The 21,865-nt window shown below is 39.1% G+C and overlaps 1 protein-coding gene across 1 annotated transcript in view; it reads left to right on the forward strand.

The window, feature by feature from the left end:
- Nucleotides 1–21,865, forward strand: part of ccdc33 (coiled-coil domain containing 33) — a 64,275-nt gene that overhangs the window by 416 nt on the left and 41,994 nt on the right. The window contains exons 2-3 of the mRNA XM_030765312.1: nt 27–487; nt 1,438–1,529. Of these exons, the coding sequence (XP_030621172.1) occupies nt 27–487; nt 1,438–1,529 (553 nt within the window). The remainder of the gene's footprint in view (nt 1–26; nt 488–1,437; nt 1,530–21,865) is intronic.

Below are 21,865 nucleotides of genomic sequence, written 5' to 3' on the forward strand. Positions count from 1 at the left end.
AAAAGATGAATATTTTGCCTCCCAAGGTTTTTGCAAGAACGACAAAAACCATGATGTGCGTCTAAAAGTGGAAGCCCTGCGTCTAATGGACTCAGAGGTGAAGGCAGGCGAAGGATTCTTCGCCATCTATCCTCGCACCAACGCTCCTCGAATCAACCTTTATGCAGGGCCCAAAGAGGAGCTGTATCGTTATTATGGCATTATGGCTTTACTCCGGGTACAGGATGACTATCTGGCCATGCACTGTGGCCGGCTGGTCTACTCCGTGGCCTTCCATGAGGCCAGACCTTTTGTCCCTTTGCATTCAGCTCAAGGAGATGGTGGTCCTGGTGTACCCCCTTCACCAGGGTCTACAGCTCCTCAGGTGCCTTGCCTCATCCTGGGATCATCTGAAACCCAGGACGCTGTGACCGCACCGCAAGGTCTATCAGCACTTCAAGGACCTGAGTGTATGGTCAGCCCCTTGCCAGAACCCCAGCTGCCAGAGGTAAGACTCACTCCACATTTCTGAGTTTCATTTCCAAGTAGCATTTAATATTGTTAGAGCACATCTAGTCAACTCTCAATTCCCAGCTCCTAAAGTATTGCTTGTTTTCATCTCTGTTAAATGGCTAAATCACACTGATGTGTTGAACAAGGTGTGTGTGTGTTTCTCAGACAGAAATTGGTCTTAATTTGAGAGCAAGGGTGTGAAGGTGCATCATGTCTGTGTTTCAGGAATATAGTCTAATAACCCTCTAATGGGTGAAGGAGAGAGATTACTGCGCAGTCAATAACTTAAACTGCAAATGTGCTTCAGTAAGAAAAACGTAACATGCATTAACCTACATTGTGTTTCATCTTTGTTGGAAGCATGCCGTAAAGACAAAATCCTCTATGATGAGTCCACCATGCAGTGAGACATCATCATGCAGTGAGACATCATCATCTCCTGAGCAGTTATTTTATCGAACAGACACTCCTCCTGATGGCCTGCTACTCATTTCCCCTGAGGACTCCCCTTCACAAAGCCCAGAGCCCTTACCGTACATGAATGTGAGTAAAGGCTCTCCCACCTGTGTGGGGTTGTCTTTCTTCCGTTTCCTCAGCTGAATAGTTTTTCTGAACTGTTTGTGTTCTGAATGGATATTCTCCAGTCGAAATGGAGTAGAAAGCAAATAGTTCAGAGCTAGTCTTAAAAAATGAACTACTCCTGATTATTTGGATCCAGTGAACATGCTTGCCTGCCATGCTGAAGTAGTCTGATATCACACAGAAAGTCATCTTTTGTGACTCTCCACATTACTACCTGACACTACCTGAGTCATGTGACCAATTTCTGAGGTCATTTTGCTCTGTCTATTTCCCAGTCTCAGTTATAATCAATGAACCTTTCAATGCACAATTAAGGCCTAATTGGATTTGTGGGTGTTCCTGGTGAAATGCTCTCTCATCTAGAACACACTATTGCTCATCACAGCAACCAATTTTAATTATATTGAACCTGAAGCAGATTGTAGTCACTACAAGAAAAATGCTGTTCAGATAAGGTACCCCTTTGGCACTCGCTGCACACACACACACACACACACACACACACACACACACACACACACACACACACACACAAGTTTGTACTCACATCCAAGAAAGGAATTCCATTTAGTTCCACTTAACTATAAGTAAAGCATAATAACCAAGCCCCTAACCCTTGCCTTAGGCCTAACCAAAGAAATATTTTGCCACTTTTTGTTTTACCCGTGACAACAATTTCTTTCAGAAAAAAAAGAACATTTATAGTCGTGGGGACCAGTAAATGTCCCCATAGAACACAACTGGTCCTTTTGTCAGATATTTATATTGTCACGGGGACATTTGGTCAGGACAACATCACAGAGATATAGAACACACACACACACTCACATACACACACACACACACACACACACACACACACACACACACACACACTCACACACACACACACACACACACACACACACACTGTTCTAATGCATTTTGAATACTTTGGGGGTAATTTCTGTAGCACTGGTGCTGGAGGCCAGAGAGAGAAGGTTTATCACTCTGTTTGTGTTACAGTGAGGATGTGAGATGGGATGTTATGGCTAAGCTGCCTGTGACAAGTGCAAATCTCTCCAATGCTCATTAAATCCACAGAAGCAGCAGTAAGAGTGCATGCAGAGCCAGAGACACAGACGCATAGCATCTCTGTTCCTGTCTTGTCACGTTCACATGCCGCCTGTGCCCTGACACACGCTTTGACTAACACAGAACAACTGTCGCTGTCTGAGCAGAACGACAAACGATTTCCTTGGCTTCGCAGGCAAATAGAGATATCAAGCAAAAATCTTTTATTCAGGATGCGTTTCAAAGTCTTTCAGCATTCCTGTGAAACGATGTGCTATGAAATAGTGTGTTACCATTTCAGTTCAAAGATTTTATTTCAGGAGATGAGACTGGGATGAGAAGGGGAAAGATATAAGAATATGTAAGATGTAGATAAGAAAGAGGATTCGTGTAAATAATAATTCCGGTTTTATTTATGTTGCATTTCATTAAATAATCAGCTCATGAATTCAAAATCAAATTTTTTTGGCTTTTTTTTTTCATTACTCAGCAGTATGTAGGCTGAGAATATTCTTTGCATGTTTCACTGAAAAGTCAAAGATTTAAGATGGTGAAGCTCATCAGATACAGTGACAATGAAATCTCATTAACATTTCAAATAGCACATACCAGTGACATGTTAGTTTTAAATCAAATTTCGAAAGCAAATAAATCGTAAAAAGCAAATTATAGTCAAACACATAAAAGTGTCATGAGTGAATACTACTGACATTTATCACATTACTGTGATCTAGCCTGCAAATCTTTTGATGCCAGAGCTTATCAACAGTTTATTCACTCTTAGGTCTCAGGTCTATGTTAAGGAGTTGGTGTCTCCTTTAACACACACTGTGTTGAAGGACACACCTGCAGCCTGCTCACCAGCCTTGGGAAGGGTCCTGCCTAACTCCCAACCCCCTGGTCTCTAGGTCACTATGTAGATAAGGAAAGAAAGGAGAAAATGCGTAAGGAGAAAAAAAAACAGAGACACCTTTCAGTGCTTTTCTCGCAGTTGCACTAAAACAAATGTTCTGCTTTGCACAATTCTTAATGTAATATTCTATTGCCAGTGCAAGGAGTATTTTACATTATGTGAGCACATTAAAAATGGAATAATATTTAAAATACCTTTAAAATAAGTATTTATTTTAAGTGAGGCAATTTATATCACCCAATGTTACATTTTATTTTACAGAAGAAAAATGTAAATTATGTGAGCATCTATACATTCTTGACTTCTGCTGAAAGCGACTTTACAATTTATCCTTTAAAATGTGATGTGTTGGGGAGCGCGAGTGAGTTCTTTTTCCTGGTAGTCAACAAAAGTGAGGTGTTAAGGAAGTGAGAGTGAAGTAATGTGATGAGATTAAATGTGGATGAAATTGATGCATGGTTTAATTACTCCATGTTCTTGGCTGGGTGGTAAGCTGGGCTTAGACCTGTGGTATATTAGTGAGAGAGCTACGAGACACGTCATGCTGTTGGCAGTGCCAGCGCTACCTGGCAGGGTGCTGTGCATGACTGCATTGTGACAGGAACAAGACTCTTTTAATTAAATACAACACCAGGGTTCTGTACACATTCACCGCTTTAAATTAGATTGCAACAGTCATGTACATCGAAAAGCAAGTGTAAAATGATAAAGAAAACTTTATTAGAATGACAGAACATCAGTTATAATGAGGCAAAAGTGAGTCGTCCGTCGTGTTCTCTTTCGTGTCCTTCATATGAGCATTTCATTGAACGGCAGCGTGTTCTTATTCCTTTCGGGGTTTTTTTTTCCTCTTTCTTTTTCTTAGGACCCTTTTACTTCCTCGTGAGATGTCTTTGCTTTAAAAGGCTGAAACCGATTTGTTAAAAATGAGCTGGTCTGAGCGAAAAGAACAGACCCACTAAATGCAGTCATTCTCTCAGACTGGTGTACCTCTGTTTTAAATATATACCATACAAGAAGCTTTTTCCAGAGTGCCACATGTGCACACTACCTGATAATGCCAGGGTACACAGAACATAATAGGATCCAGAAGGGAGCCACTTTCTTAACTGCATAGAGGCGTTTTGGGCCTGCTTTATTAAAGCCTTTGGCTGGTATAAAACCAGGAATACAATAAATACTTGGTCAGTGTATTTTCTGATCCACCACTCATTGGTTTCATTTTTGGTTTTGTTGTCCTCTTTATTCACAATCTCACAATACAATCCTGTGGAGGTAAAAAAAAAAAAGATTGACTTTTAAAAAAAGAAGATTGAGCTGTGATAGGAATATGAATATTTTGCTTGTTCCTTCTTCTGCTGGTTGGCATTGGAACTGTGAGACTGTGGGTTTTTTTTGTGCTTGCTCCTTTCTTTTCGTGTGCTGCTGTGAGCTTGTTTTGTAAGATGATGCTCCCCTGTGGAAATATACATCCGACCTGCTGTGTGCACAGGGTCGCGGTGTCCTTGGCATCATGGCCTTCCTCCAACCTGCCTCCCTCCGAGCTCACACAGCCTTTTTTCTGTCTTTTGGGGGTTTTTTTTTCTTTTGGATGGGGCCCTCTGCTGTATGGCAGTAATAAGGACTGCTTTGAGACCGAGCATCCACAGGCTGTAAAAATGTACTCCCATAAATTAGTGGAGTAGTTAATGGCTTACATTATATATGGTTGCTTGGGGGAGTTTTCCATCAAACGGAAAATGGTCTCTGGACTAACTGTGTAAGGAGGGCTGTTAGGATGAGATTTTAGCCCTTGACCTCTCTAGTGTGTGTGTGGGTGTGTGTGTGTATGTGTGTGTGTGTGTGTGGGTGTAGACGTGCCGTGACTGGCCATTCTGGTGTTCTCTCTCAGTGTCATGATATTAAGATATTTCTGCTTGAAGCAAATTATTCTGTCAACTTCCACTGCTTTTTTTGTGGTGCATCTCCAGTGCTAATATAAGGCCTGAAAAGGCACCAAGGAAGTATTGATAAAATCTCAGTATCTAGTTATTTTCACGGGAGAAATGTTTCCCTATGTCATATTGCATAGCACAACTTGTAATGTTCATTGTTTTACAAGGGGGAAAATATGTCCATGTGTGTGTTTGTGGTGTTAAAGGACGGCGGAAAGAGAAAACATGCACTCTGATTTATGCTAATGCGGCTCATTATGCATGTACACTGCAGGTCTAGATAAACTATGAATATGAATTTCACCTCCTCAGCTTTGCTCATTCTTTTCATTTGAAGCATCAGGGCTTTCTCATTATTCTCACTAGACACATAGCGAAACAAACTCCAGAAGCAGCACTATCACAGACTTTATTTAAACCCGAAACAGTATTTGAAACAGTAATAGAAGTGGCAAGTCAGCAGTTGACTCATCGTTTATGGATATGGATATGTTCGTGCTGTGCCCTGTATGAGCGAGGATAAATAAATATTGAGCATATAATGAGAAATATAGAGAATATGATGAAGCACCCGAATATAGATTTTTTTGTTGTTTTTTGATTTGCTTTGTTTTCTTTTTTTTTGTTTGTTTGTTTGTTTTTTTGTTTTGTTTTGTTTGAGTGAATATGTGTGCGCTAGCTGCAGAGAGTGTAAGAGGTATGCTTACAGTCGACCATCTCACTTACACACACACACACACTCACACACACACACACACACACACATATATATATATACATATACACATACAGCCTTGTTAGATTTATACAAGAGGCCCCTAATTGCGAAGAGATTCGGTTAGAGATTTTAGAGACTTTCTTCTAAATAATAACAGGTCTTTGGCAGATTTGATCAGTGTTTTCACTGTCAACGTTAATTTGGTCTCTTTTTAATCAAATTCAAAGTCTTCAAGCTCTCTGAGGTGTAAGTCATACTGGATGACTTGGATTTGTTGTTGCTTTCATCAGATACCATTGGTGGAGTTCAACCAGGCGTGTGTGTGTGCGTGTGTGTGTTTGTGTGTGTGTGTGTGTGTGTGTGAGGCAAAAGATGTATCTCTGTGTTCAGAGACACTTGGCTTTGTAAAGACAGCATGAGGTGAAAGTGAGAGCAATATAAAGAGTGCTCCTTGGTTACCCTGCGTCTGTGGGGAACACTAGCTTACACACAAAGGAAACACACTGATCGTCTGTAGTATTTTGAACTAATGAAGACTTTTCCCTGTTGCTTTATTCCGAGTGATATGTAAGGGGTATTCTAAAACACTGAATGGTATTGTCAAAGAGACAAATACTGAATACGCAGAATCTGTTATTATCTTCCCATAACAACTGTTGACTCTCTGTTGCTAATGAAAGACTATATATAGAACATATATGTGTGTGTGCGTGTGTGTGTGTTCATGGCTACTGTTGATAATTATCTCCTTTGAGGACTGGTTAGAGAATATGCATGAAAAAATACATCTGCAAGAATATTTTGATATATTACCTTTAACACAAGTTTGATTGATATGCACCACCTTGGGATAAAAAAGTAACTATAAATACATTGAAGTATCTGTGATTAGCTGTAACATCAGTCAGCCAACTCTTGGTTCATGCTATGCCACATTTAGCCTCACCTGATTATTAAGGACACCTGTCTCTAATTCTCTCTGTTTGGTATGTAAAGGACTTTTTGTGAGGAATCATGATTTTCACTTAGGCTACTAACCTGTTGGTATGTGATTTCTAATGCGTTGTCATCTTTGTATGATGTCGTTCTGGATTTATTAGTTTGTGATTTTTGTCTCTCGTTTTCTGCTTTGGTGATTGTTACAGTTGCCTTTGGTTTATTGATCTTAAGCCGCTTTAATGACTTTGCTTTTGGATTGTGTTTTGGATTCACCGATTCTGGAATAAATCTGCTACTCTTCAGACGGATCTCCAGTCTGCTGCATCACATTCACTCTACTCCTCTGACATGTTCCTGTCTTATCAAAGTCTAAGTTCAGTCTGTCATTTCTTATTTGGGTTGTGGTTTCGGAGCTGGACTAATTTTAGATAAATCATTCTGGTTTTACCCACTTTTATTTTATAAACCTTCTTCAAAACCGCCTGCGGTAGAGAATCTGATCACACGAGACTGCGAAAGAGGCTCAAAATGAAACGCTTTGTTGAATTTTGTTAAGCGGAATTTCATTATCGGACTGGCAATACAGATGGGATATACAAATCTGAAGTGATTGATTTAGCACTATATTGAAAGTCCAACTGTGTCCATCTGGGACAGACATAATCAGTTCTTGGCATCAGTTTATTGTGAGGTTATTGTCATTTGAGGAAGGTTTAGTTTCAGGGAGATATGAGATCCACTGTACCCCCCACCCCCAACCCCACCCCCCTCAGCCTTATCTGTAAAGAGATTTCATCAACAGAACCATAAAGGTCCCCCTCCCCCCCGCCCCATTTCCAAGGCTCAGTGCTGTTGTGCAAACTAGTAACACTCAAGGGAAGAGATAAGAACCACACCTCTTCAAAGTAATACTACCATCACCTCCTAACGACTCACACAGGACTCTACAGACTTACACAAAAATGGACATTGCGCTGTTTGTGTAAAGAATTCTTTGTGGATAGGTGCAACACACAGACCAGGGATAGAGTGGGATGCCTGGGTGTCTCCACATTCCGCAAAGCTGACTGAACACTGCTCATAGAGCATGTTCTCTTTCCTGCTGCGGAGCAACTGTGATATTGATTTTGATGTTTTTGATGGTCTTGTGCATTTCTCTTTTTGATTAAAATGATAGATAGATAGATAGATAGATAGATAGATAGATAGATAGATAGATAGATAGATAGATGAATACAGATATAGATAGAGATATGAATACAGATATAGATATATAAATACAGATTAACACTGAGAGCTGTGTGCTTAATTACTCCATGTTCTTAGCTGGGTTGTGAGCTCGATCATAGTATAATCATAGTATACTTATTCCAGTACGTATACTATGATAATCAGGTGTAAAAAAAATGAAATTAACTCTCAGATAGTGCAATTTGGTTCACCATCTCATTCTCACTCTGTCAACCAGTTTAAAAGCAGAAAAGATAACTTTCCCATTGCTTTCATCAGCTGGGCCTTTAGGGAGTGGGGATAGATGAACTCTTCGGATACAGGAACAGGGCCAGTGCTACGTTTGTCTGAGTTAGTCTATTACATATCTCTTGGTAGCCTTTCTCTTTGGGTGGGATTTTGATTGTCACTGAATGAATAAACTCTGTCCATTCATTCAGCTTCCTGCTGAGATCACTGTGATAGGATCCCCATTAGCCAGACACACACACACACACACACATACACACATACAGGGTAAAATCCATGATTCAGTGTGACGTATGAGTGAAGGGCAAAGATTTATAGCTGAGAACAAGAGAATCCCTTTTTCAAACCATTGATTTATTAAAATATTGACTCCTGTGTTATTTGGGGAAGAGTGCAATGGTCTGAAATGGTGCCATGTGAATTTGGGTAATTTTGTTCTATTTTTGGCAGACATAAGGAAAACGGCATGGCGCTATAACTTCCCCCGCCTGTGGGAGTGACCATGCTGGGCTGGTCCTGGCAGCACATTCGTCCTGCTGATTAGACCCACAGCATTACTGCAATACTGTTACACAGTCCCTCTGACTGGAAGACACATTGATTTCAGACTTCTGTATAACGACTATATTAGTCTGACCAGTATAAGATATTAACCATGGCGTTAGATTCATGATACAGTCCGGATATTGTATCTCAGCTGTATGAATATGTTGCATGTTGTATGTTTAGAATATATGCATTTTTGATTTACATTCAGGTTAATCACTGAAAGGTTCACTCATGCACATAGGAAAGTCAAATGACCAGGCCAATTCTTGCAAGCTCTGTGAATCTGTTTCGTGATTGATTATTCACAATATTGAGCCTGTTAAGATGCAGATTGCAGGCTATAAATCAGACAACTTTCACGCTCCTGTCAGAAAGGTTTTAACCTGCAGCAGAAACATTCATCACTTTCTCACAGTGAATTTCATTAATGTTTACACTGCCAGTTCTCCATCTATCAGTTAACTGCACATTAAGCACTGAAATGCTCTTTCTAACCTCATGCTCAACTTTGAAACAACATCTTTGCATTGTCTTGTGTTAAATGGATGCTGAAGTTATTTGTTTTCTCAATGTTTTTTTTTATTATTTGGGTTTTTTTTTTTTAGCAAATTCACGAAAGAATTAGAATAGCTACTGATTTTGAATTACACATGCTAAAGGTCAAGTAAATCTGGAAAAGATGATAAACAAGATCTGTGTAGACAGTCAGAAGTAATGCTCGACTGGGTTAGGACTAAATAAGGAAAGAGTCAACCTTTGCAACATTCTCTACTTTACAGATATGGAACATGTTTTTAGAGTATCAGTGTTCATAAAGTCTTTGCTACTAACTGTAGCCTAATAACTTCACTGCTAACTCTGTTTTCCCATAGCAGACCAGTGCAAAACTGAATAATTCATTCCCATTCCCACTGCATATGGTGTGTTGATCTCCTTTCCCTTTTTCTCATTAAGGACAAAATGCATATTCAGACAAGGGCTGTCACTGAAATGACCGGTAAATGTAAATTAGTCTATGGTTAATTAAAGTTCACTGATTTTTTTTTTTTTTTGGCTTTGTAGATCCAGTAATCCAGTTTTCCAGTATTCATTTCAGTGCGTTGAGTAATTCTAAAGGTTCAGCTCGAAGTATTTTGTTGATATGGGTATAACAGCACCACAGCTAAACAATCCAGCCATCCTTAAATAGGCTTTTGCTTCCGTAAGGTGGAAGGCTTGTAAAATATCATTTATTAAAAAAGTCATAATGACTTGATCGAGCCTTTTTTGAGAGGTGTCAGCTCAAAAAAATATATATATATATTGTCACTGTTGTATTTCACCGTGGATCATGGAAAAAATGAGCCAATACACTGTAGATGAGACAGTGCTTCCCTTTATATGCTCTACATAATGTTGTGTGGTCAGTCTGCCCTTACTGATATGATGAGTGAATTAACAGGGATTCTGAATCATTGTCCTTACTGGATATGAACCCCATCCTCATAAAAAAAAAAAGAGTGTTGGACAGCTGACCCAAGCTTTCACAATGAAAAATGCCTTTGGTTTTTGTAAGAACGTGTGACTAGTGTATATTCATCAGCTGTCATTTGACACTCACTCAGGCTGTATTCTCCTCATTTCCTGGTCGTCCTCACACATCCTGTAAGAATGTCAGTTACTGAGAGGGATATTACGTAATGTCATCTCATGTTTCATATATTAAGAGGCTATTCAAGAGAGACCATGTATGATCATGTTTTATTACAGTTATTATAGTCATTATGTAAGTTGATATACAATAAAGAACAAACATTTGAAAATAGAAATATGATGAGGAAAATTTTCAATAATAACAGCATGGAAAGAAAGAGATTTTTGAAAATAAGATGTATTCCTCATTTACCCCTATAGACAGGTTATCTCAGTCTTTACACAGCTCACCTAATCCTGTCCTGTCTCACTCTAAAGAGGTTTGGATCAGAACACACAAGATGTTAAAACTACCACATTGTAGACAATTTTACTCCTCTATATGATATGACCCTGTGACTGTTATTGGGAATACAGTATATTGGAAGAAGTGGTACTTCTTGGGTTATGTCATGTTGGCGATTTGTTCAAAGAGCGAGTGTTTATGTCATATTCTGATATGACAAGGACATACACTATCTCAGGAAAGAACATTTTGGAAGTATCTCCAAATCAAGATCTGTATTACCTCTAGGACTCAAATGTATGGATGGAAACCACATTATGGACTTCTTCAAACTGCAGGCGCAGTGCCTTCATGCTTCTGTCTTTAACAGACTGACTCATGGACTGTTCAGTGGTAGCTGTAATAACTTGAAAATAATGTGGCAGAAAGACCTGGGGTGTACACTGGAAGAAGAAGAATGGTTGAAAATCCTATTGTGGGAAATATGTCAGGGAATCCAAAAGTAAATTTACTCGGTATAAAATAATACACAGATATTATTGGACACCAACCAGATTTCATAGGATGGGTTAATCAACTAGTAATTCATGTTGGAAATGCCAGACAGAAATAGGCACATTCTTACACTGTATTTGGGAATGCCCAGTTACTCAGCCCTTTCGGAAGAAAACTTTAATACACATGAGTGAGTGGCTGGGTAAGATGTTGCCAGTATCTCCAAGATTGTGTTTATTAGGAGACAGATCACAAGTACATAACTTATCAAGGGAGGAATTTTCGGTTGTTATGGCTGGTGTTACTACGGCTACTAGGACAACACTCGAGTATTGGAAAACACCTAAACCCCCAGAACTGAAAGAACAGGTCAATTATATGACAAAAAACCACCTCATATGAATCCATGCTGATCAGGATAAATGATAGAAACCGTGATAAGGGACCAATCTGGGATCATTTTTGGAATTATATGACATTGTTTGACGATTCTGAAATATGATTGCAGTCTTTGTTTGCCTGGGTGGTTGGGTCTTTTTATTTATTTATTTATTGATTTATTTTTTTTTTTCCTTTTGTATCTTCCTTCTATCCGGATTATGACTAGTGCTGTATCCTCTCGGATCCCTCTCTTATTTTATAGCCATTTTATTTCTATTAGTGGCATCACCGGTGAGAAGAGCTCATTCAGAATCTAGCAATAGCCTGCTTAATGGTATGTTCCTCTTCTTCAGCCTGTTCTCCGTGGAAACACTGAGCCTGTGGCGTGATCATACCCTTCAGTAGAAACACAACAGATTCCCATTAGCATGTGAAGATCCCTTAGATCCCTGTGAGACTGTGTGTGTGTGTGTGTGTGTGTGTGTGTGTGAGAGAGAGAGAGAGAGAGAGAGAGAGAGAGTGAAAAGAGAAGGGGGGAAAAGAGAGAGAAAGAGAGAGAGAGAGAGAGAGAGAGTGTGTGTGTATGTGTGTGTGTTTGGGGGGTTGGGATGGGACACTTTAGGGATAATCCGTCAGCAGACCCCTGAGAGAAAGTCACTGCAGATGTACTCAAATCATAACCAATTATGAGAAGGGAGGCAATCAAAGGCTTTACACACAGAAAGTGCTTTCCCCTAATGGAGACTGGGTCACCTGTTTTGTTTGTCACTGCATTATAAATCGTCTCACACACTGTTTGCTCCTGATTTTTTAATGCTCTCCTTTCATTTGTGGTGCATTTAATTTATACATGAACGATCACAACGAACTCTAGGGTCCTGCTCATGATGAAATGATTCAATGGATAGTAAAGTTTAGCTTGAGAAATGCAAAAAAAAAAAGAAAAAGAAAAAGATAAGATGAAAGCTTATGCACAAAATCAACTCACTGTTTTTTATCCTTTGTTGAGAGGTGAGTGCACTGACGCTGAACCACGCGTGGGCTTTACAGTAAGGTGACTCTGACATGTCGTCTCCCTGGAGACCGAGTTTACAGCTTACAGTCTGTACAACTGTGGTTTCCCCCAAGAACAAAGCAGGGCTACCTTTCAGAGCCTCCTTCATCTCCAGTCTCAAAGAGAATATGTTATTTTCAACTCGGCACTTAATTTTAAAGTTCATTTTTACCAGAGATGTTGTTACCTGAAAATATCTAATTTTGTGATCAAAGAGTCAATACGGATCTCCTCCAACAAATTTGATCTTTTGAATCTTTCTGCATTTGTTTCTCGTGCTTTAACTTGTTTTATGAAAGATGTCTCCACGCAGTAATTTGTCTTTATTACTTCAATCATGCCTGTCAGTAAAATTATATTAACTCAAGTTTATTTGTTTTTCTTCACAATTGGTTTTCATGAACAAAAACAGTCACACAGATGAAGGGTGGATTTATTTATTTATTTATTTTTTAAAAAGCTTCTTTGAAGGTTTTTACTTGCCAAATAACTTGCTCTGTAGTCACACTGATAGCTTCACAATGGCATTTAGTGGCATTTGAAATGTACAACTGATACAGAGAGATTTACAAACGAGTATGATTATTTTTCAAAGTCATCCCTCTGAGAAGCTTGTGATAATAACTGACTTTTAAATCCTGCTGGGAGAGTTTTGGGCTCTAGAGACGTGAGTCGCACAGCTCTGTCAGATTCTCTTTTATTTGAGTCAGACGCACTCACCCTCTCCGAGCTCACGGCTGTTTGCACAAGTTTTCAAACGTTCCCTCTGCCAAGTGTGTTCGGGTGGTTCTGCTTTGTTCTACTTTTATCTCTAACTGTGTGGCGTGTGTGTGTGTCTGCATTTTTCCCCCTTTTTCTTCTTTTTTAGTCCTCTAGCTGAATTTACATTTTCATGTTAGTTTTCATGCTACAGCTTTCGGTGTCTGCTGCAATTTGTTGTTATCAAAGAGATTTTTTTTTCTGTGTGCTGCATAGCACAGTACCATGTTTTAACTGTCAGTATAGACATTTGCCATATTAGGCAGTGCAGTCCAGCATCTCTCTTTCCCATGCATGTTTACAAGGTGCCTTGTGTGAGGTTCTTTGTATCATCTTTGAGTCGACCCTTTATGGAGCATATGTATACCACGGCGTAGTTTATACCTTAGCAGAATTATTCATTCTGAATGTTGTTTTAAAGAGGAAGTTTGTTTTTTTTATGATGTTACCATTGTTTACAGTGAAGCAGACTGTCCACATCAGTGGTTTACATTGCTGTACATATTAATCAAAACAAAAGCATTAACAGAGGTCCGTTTGTGGTATTTAACGACAATATTTCAACGTAACAGCACCATATCAAAGTAGACCTGCGTCAAACACCTTGAGAACTACTCTTTAGGCATAGTCCATATGTTTCACTTTTCAGCATGAGTCTAAAAAAAAAACAGGTGCATTTTCTTTTATTTTTGTTGAAGGAATCTTGCATTTTTATTCATTTATTTTTTCAAATCCTACATGTGTTCTCTTGTGTATTTAATACAAAGCACTGTACCAATGAATGAGAAAAAGTACACTGGATCAGCAGACCAATTTTAATATTAGTGTTAATATTAGCGCAACTGTGAGGCATATATAATCATTGTTCTCAGTTAGTCTCCTCCGTCCATCTGCCACTGTCTTCTCGTTATGTATTCATCCACTTACATGCACCACAACAGAATGAAACATTTAGCCAGTTATGAGGAATTAACAAATTAAATAATCTACCTTGGGCAGGGATTAAAACTTGGATGATACATAATGAAACTGTAAATTACATTTGCCTTATATTTGCCGCTGTCAGTCATTTTTTCAGACTAACCGAAGTAGTGCGGATACCACGGTACAAGCTTAATAACGCGTAAGATCAGCATAACTAATGCATATGGAGATTCCAGAAGCTTCTAATGAAAATATTTTCTGCAGGGATAATTAGGTTATGGATGAAGAGTGCAGAATGAAGGGAGGCTGGATATCATGCAAAGCAGAAACTGTTACTGGTGTTTTCATAGGTCTCAGTAACTGACACTATATTTATGACATACATGGTGACAGTCGCTTCATTTTATATATACATATCGGGTTGAATACCATTCACTGTATATTCTATATGGAAAAGGTGGAGAGCCACAGTCTGTCAGAACTATTAATGCTGAACAAATGGTAATTTTTTTTTTAACTTTTTGTATCATTTGCACTGGTCATTATAAATATTTGGATTGGATAGCAGGCACTGTAATAGATCATCTGAATCTAGGCATCACACTGGGTTGTTTGCTCTGTGTCCACTGTGGAGATGAAGAGAGGACTGACAGGCAGCTTTGAGGACTAGTCTCAGTCCATGGCCTTTGGCTATGGCTTTCTCATTCACTTCCTTCCCTCCTATCTCTGCTTTCCTCTGTCTGCTTCTCTCTCATATTTACCCTTTTTTCACCCCATCATCCTCTTTCTTTACACTTCCTCCTCCTCATCTCTCTCTCGCTCTCTCTCTCTCTCTCTCTCTCTCTCTCTCTCTCTCTCTCTCTCTCTCCCTCTCTCTCAGCTTCTTTCTGCTCATAACCCATCATCCAGTGCTGAATTATTGACAGGTCTGTTTTCTCTGGAGACGGGGGGAGGTGGACGGCTGTAGCCAGGCTTCGGTTGCACTTAGCCAGCCAGAAAACGCAAACCTGTTTCTCATGCCAAACAGAGAAAAAAAAAAAGAGATTTGGACATCAGCTTGTCGTGTGATACCATATATTTCACAAATACATGTGTTATGTAAATTTTTTTTTAATTATAATTTTTCACTGTGCTGGTATATTTGTTTGTTTGCATGGGTTGCATGGGAGAATATGGCCACTTTTGATTTTGTCAAACTCATATTGAAATTGAAGGTGTTCGAGCAGCGGGTAACTGAAAATACATGCCACTCTTAATAAAATAGTATGTATGTATGTATGTATGTAGGTAGGTATGTCTGTATGGATGTATATGTTTTGTTTTTTATTATTGTCTTTATCAGCTCTGGTGAAGTTTCAGGTGACTGATCCAACGTTTATGTTGTTACCAATACATCCTGACCCTGTAATTGTTTTCTTATATGGATTCAGACAGCAGATATTGATTTGTTGATCTTTTTTGTTTGCTTGTTTGTTTTGTTTATCTGCCTCAAGTAGAAACCATACATACCTACTTTTGTGCCACTGGTAGGTACAAAAATAGTGGGACGTTTGTTGACCAGTGAGACACCCTGAAATGATATCTGGAACCTTTCTCTTTAAAGAGTTTTACAGTTTCAGTCAGTTTCTTTGCTAAGTTCAATTAAACAAACTGACGTGATGATGAGATACTGCGCTAGATAAACCGACAACTTGTGATTTTCTTAACGCTGAGAATGTACAAAAATAGAAGAATGAACCCCCCTCCCCCCAGCCAGAAAATGCTTTTAACTGTCTTTGGCCCTTTCGGTTTTCCTTGTTAGTTTGACATGAAGGCTCTAAAATTCATGGGCAAAGAGAAAACTTAAGTTTTCAATTATAACTACAAGCGTTTGTTCCGTTTCACTGTTTACGCAACGCACTGAAAGGCCACATAAAACGGTCACATGACCTATGAGCGTGAGGGCTTAAGAACTGTGGTGACCTAGTGCCAAAATACGAGTGTTTCACAGAAAAGAATTTTGATTACGCAGCCCGGGACGGTGGCATTTCACGTCAATGTTGTGTAAGTCTGAATGCAATCTTTTGTCCACTGCTGAAACACATCACGATTACCTCCCATCGCTCGTTGACTGGCTGCTGTTATATGAGTCTCCACTGTTTGCTTTACCCCACCTGCCTTTAAGAGGCTTATTTTGTAAGAAGATGAAAAATTGAACTGGACAATGCAAAGCCTGTATTCCAACAAACCTGAGCTTCGTGCCGGGAAACGGCGCTCTCAGTGTGAAAGAATGTTGATTGTTTAGCCCATGGGAGAGGACTTTGTATCGAAGATAGATGCAGTCTTATTGTCTTGAAATTATTATTTTCCCTTGCTTTTATTTCACTTGAAAAGCGCTGGACGTCACCGGTGTGCTTTGAACAGTGCCGAGTTTCTCAAGGTTGCTGTGCGATGTATCGAGAAATTGACTTTTCAGTGTCAACCCTTTCAGCCCCCACTGTGGAAATTCATTTCTGTTGCAGCAGCAGGTATTGTAAAATTACCTGTTGCTTAGGAACCGAAGAAGTTGGCTTTCACTACAAGGTCTTGGTGATTATTCCTGAGAAAAGAGACCTTCATTATGCATAATCATTTGGTTTAGGCAAATTTGCAGCTAGCGCGTTTAAACTCATCCCTCTTACCGCATGCTTGGCCTGGATAACACAGACGCCGATGTGTGCTCAGGCTAGTGTTTAGACACATTCAAGTGACGTGTTAAGCATTTGGGCCATGCCGACAGGATGGCTGGGTGACTGATTCGTCTCGTGAATGCGTTTTAAGGCTTGTCTGAGATTATGTTTAGTGAGGCTCTTAAAGTGGACCATCTCCGGGTTTTGCTGCCATTAGTGTAGCTGCAATAAGGACCATTGAAAGCAATCTTGAAGATTACTTAAATTACGGTTATGAAGAGAGATTTTCTGATACTTTGTTGCGATTTCCCCTTAAAGTTTTCATGTAAAATATATCATTGGTTGTCATAGCAATGCGTACGCTTCTTAGAAGCTTTTTGTAATTGTTTATTGCTTTCAAGGAGTATATACATACATACATACATACATACATTCATACATTCATATATATATATGTATATATATATATATATATATATATACACACACACAAACACACACACACACACACACACACACACATACATACATATATATGTGTGTGTGTGTGTGCATATATATGTATATATATATATGTATGTATACAAACACACACACACACACACGGCCTATTTGTATATGTATGTGTGTGTGTGTGTGTGTGTATGTAACAGTCTTAATTCTTGTTCTACCTCTACTTCTGCAGTGTGATTTTTTTAATAATCTCTCCCAGTCGTTAAAATTGTTGATCACAGCCGTTTATCTGCAGTATCCTGGCAATAACAAAAACATTTTCAGGACCTTCGCAGACTCGTAACGTTAAAACACCGTACAAAAACACCCTGTGACATCGGTTGCAGACTGGAAAGAAGGGGCAGGGATTATATATATATATATATATATATATATATATATATATATATATATAATTTTATTTATTTATTTTATTCTATTTTTTTCCCAATTGAATTGAATCAGATATGGATACACTACTGACTGTGTTGAAATGTAAAGGGCTGAGAAGTGGTTGAGAATTGTAAGATCCAGGTGCCTGGGGTTTTTTTTGTTAGTTTGTTTGTTTGTTTTTTAATTTATTCATTTTTTGTTTTTATTTGCAGTAGTTTTAATCTCAAAATATGATTTTGGGTGATAAGGTACATTTGGTATATTTGAAGGACCTATAGATATTGTCTAGATTTCAATGATATGTGTGTACATGTTTTGTCAAATTTTTAAAAATTTTGAATATGTTTATGTCTCAGACAAATGAATCTCCTCGGAGAGAGAGAGAAGTCCTGACTAGTAGTGACAGTCATGTGTCCCGGCCAGGAGAAGAGACAATCACCGTTATTGTTCACAGAGCCACTAACTTACCCCCACTGAGTGACGGCCGGGTCCCACAGCCATTTGTCATACTGTGAGTAAATCATTCAAATGTAACTTTCACCTGTTGGTATCTAAGAGGTCAGATTTACATTGGATAATGTATATCATGGAGCTTTAAAGTACATTACAAACTGTAGAGCTCACACAGAGTCTTCACAGCTCTCCCAGAGTCTTCACACAATGTCTGTATATCATATTCTAAAGTCAGTTAGCCTGCTCTATCAATACAACGGCTTAGTCACTGGAATGTTTTTATCTATAAAATCTTTTTAGGTTCATGTTGTTGTTGTTGTTGTTGTTGTGTTGTTTTATTAAACTGTACTGTTGTCTTCCTGTGAGTATTGTGTTTTGTCTGAAATTTTCCATGCTGCTGCCCTTATTGGCCAGGTCTCACTTGGAAAAGAGATTCAAATCACAGTACGACTAGGACCAAGTTCAATAAAGGTTAAATTAAAAAAAAAAAAGTCACCTCTCTGATAACTCCCTAACCTGTCATACTAATATCTCAGCTTCTCATATGTGTATACAATACAGTCATACCACAATACATCTTAACATGTTTGGTTTCAGTTCACATTCCAGCCCTCTGTTAGAGCCCTGTGCTGTATGTCATATGGCACAGACTGGATTGAATTTACATAATGTAGATTGGAGAACATATATTCTAATCTACTTCAGTGGCATGTACGTTGTCATTAATAATTGCTGCATTGTTATTCTGATGCCTCACAGACCCACAGTGTCCAGTATACTGTAGATTCCCTGTGTTTTTTTTTCCTGATGACTTGGGCTCTGCAGGATCTGCCATCTGCTTAATCTGCAGTAGGGAGAATGTGTATAGAATTACTAACAGTCAGTTTTTATATAACAGGACCGTATATGAGCCAATGAAGACAAGTATATTTGTTCTCACTTTTTTTTCTGGCTGAACAGTCATTTTCCAGACTAAACTCATATCACAGATTTTTTTGGGGGTTTTTTTAATCGGTGATGTCGGAGACTAGACCTATTGAGCCCTGCTGATCGTCTCTGTTGCTTTAGTCCTGTCCTGACCTATGATAAACACAAATTTTTCTGTACCTTTCAAAATATGCCTGTCATGTTTTGAGAGTGTATATTTAGAGACAAGCCAGTAAAACTCAAAGTCACCCTGTTAATCTGAAATCTTTCATTTAATTTAAGATGTTCAGTCATAACATTTTGAGAATCAAGGTTTGAATCCAGATATTAATATACAAAAATATTTTTAGAGCATTGTCGCGGCTTCAAGTGTTTATTGCAAACTGACCTTTCTGTCCTCACACAGCCAGAGCCAGTGTTGGAAACGTTAGGCTTTTAGTAGGGGTGTGTTCAGGGTGAGAGAAGATTCACGCTACGTTTGGCAATCTTCACATGCCCAGCTAGTCTCATGAATTCTCGAAAAAGGGAGCAATCTCCAGTCTCTTATGGTCTGTGTGTGTGTGTGTGTGTGTGTGTGTGTGTGTGTGCGCGCGCGTGCGCACGCGCCTGCAAAGGAGACATGATGCACATTGTCCTTGTCATACTCCACCCTCTAACAGGTGCCACTCAGAGCCAGTTCATCTGTTTTTTTAACCTTTGGGGTGATTGTCCCTTTGTCTTCCTCATTTGAGTTGTCATTTGCTTCATTGCTTTGTCATAATGGGTACTGACAGGCAAATTTAGCATGCTACTGTCGGTCATTCTAATGATGTTACACAGAACTTGACTGAGAACAGCAATCAAATCCTGATAACAGAAGGAAGATGTTTTGAAGCATTTTTATCGACGACTATTTAATCATGAATTTGGGAAGAAAAAACTGTTGAAACCTTTAGATTTAACCCACCAGAAAGAGGTGTTCCAGTAAGCTTGACTAAGACCAGTAATCACATCCTGATAGCAGAGAGCAGATGTTTTTACAGATTTTTACTGATCAATATTTAATGATTAATTTGCCAAGGAAAATCACTGTAGGTTCAGAGAGAGTTCTTCCAATGTGCAGAGATAATGGTTTGTAAGCAAACAGAATACACTGCAGGAAATGACCAACCATGTTTCTGATCCTAATCTTGTTTTTCACAAATGTTGTTGATCAGTGAGGTGAACATGAAATTGAACTTTGTTCCAACAGATTGATTGCTGTAACTGAGCCAGTTTTGTAACAATCGTATTAGTTTATGGAATAATCTAGAAACGTCAGTATTAGTTCTTTCTTCTCCAGTTCCCACAGTGTACTGTAAATGCAGCTGCGTAAGAAGAGAGCCAGGTTATTTTCAGGACTGGATGGTTTTTAAATGAGATTATTTTCTGAGAGCTGTCCCTGTAGTCCTTCCACTGCCTGCCAATCAGGGTGGTTGTTTTTTGTGTTGAGTGTGTGACCTTTTACTGTTCTGTAATTCCAGAAACAGGTTGTGTTTCAATTTTAATCATGAAATAAAAGCCAACATCTCTGCTCTTCTCTTGTAATATGTACCATATAAGGAAATTATAGAGGAATCTGAAACCTAAGCAGTGTCTTTGAGATGAAGTGATACTCAAGTACTTCTGTAATATACAGAAACAAAGTATGCCAATATCAGCTGCACATTAAGGACCATTATCGTAAAAGACCACGTGTAATTGAGTTTGAAAACTGAAGAAGCTGTTCATCCGGTGCATATCTCTCTTGTCTGTCTGGTTTAACTAAGACAAAGCCTTGCAGATGGACAGCCTCTCTATGTCCCCCTCCATTTGGGTCACCATGGGCTTTCCCAGAGACAGAGAGAGAGAGAGAGAGAACTGCACTTAATGTTTTTTTTGCCTTTTGATCTGCTGCCCAAATAATGAGATCCTCATGAATAATAAATTTCATCGTTCGATGTGACCTTGCGGGGGAAATGTAACAGACAACTGAGAGTGCATGAGTGGGAGATACAGATGCATAAATTGGGGAGGGGCCTGTATGCAAATTAGTATAAAGAGTAGAAAGAGTAGGTGGTCTTTTCTCCCATGGCTTATTATCACAGTCACAACTAGTGACCTTATTGAAAGGTCTACCAATCAATACCTGATTACCAGATGGATGAATCAATTCCCAATTGCACGAGCTGGGCAATTTAGGGCGTTTTCAATCATACAAAGTTACCCAGAGTTCAAAACAAGTAGCTAAGTGCTAAGATGGTGGCCATCAGTAGGGGTTGCTTCAGAGGACGAGTTTCACTTCAAATGGAGTGGAGGGGTTTTCAAGGCACAGCATCATTCATTTTTCATCCGCAGCTGGCTTTGAGGCGGGCGGAAGAGGGGGCAAGCCAGTCGGGGGCAAATCGAAAGCTTCTAACAAACCTGACGCTTTCAGAGCCTAGAGAGAAAGAGATTGAGAGGAGGGGGAGGGATAGCATGAGAGAGAGAAAGAAAGAAAACATGAGGAAGATTATTTACAAAAGAGGAACAAAGACTCCTGCCTTAGACTGGGGTCTTTTTTAGACGTTGCTATGTTAACAAGACAGAGTCCAAATGAAAGGGAAACAAAGGAAAAGTGGAAGAGGATACTCTTAATAAACTCTTACTGATGAGGGCTCAAAGGTAGAGCTAGTCCACATATACTGAACTGTGCCATCACAACTGTTACCCTGATGACGCATAAAATCTGCCTGTATAAAGTAGTAAACTATAAAATATATATA

The sequence above is a fragment of the Chanos chanos genome, chromosome 2 (assembly GCF_902362185.1).
Source record: "Chanos chanos chromosome 2, fChaCha1.1, whole genome shotgun sequence".
NCBI lineage: Eukaryota > Metazoa > Chordata > Actinopteri > Gonorynchiformes > Chanidae > Chanos > Chanos chanos.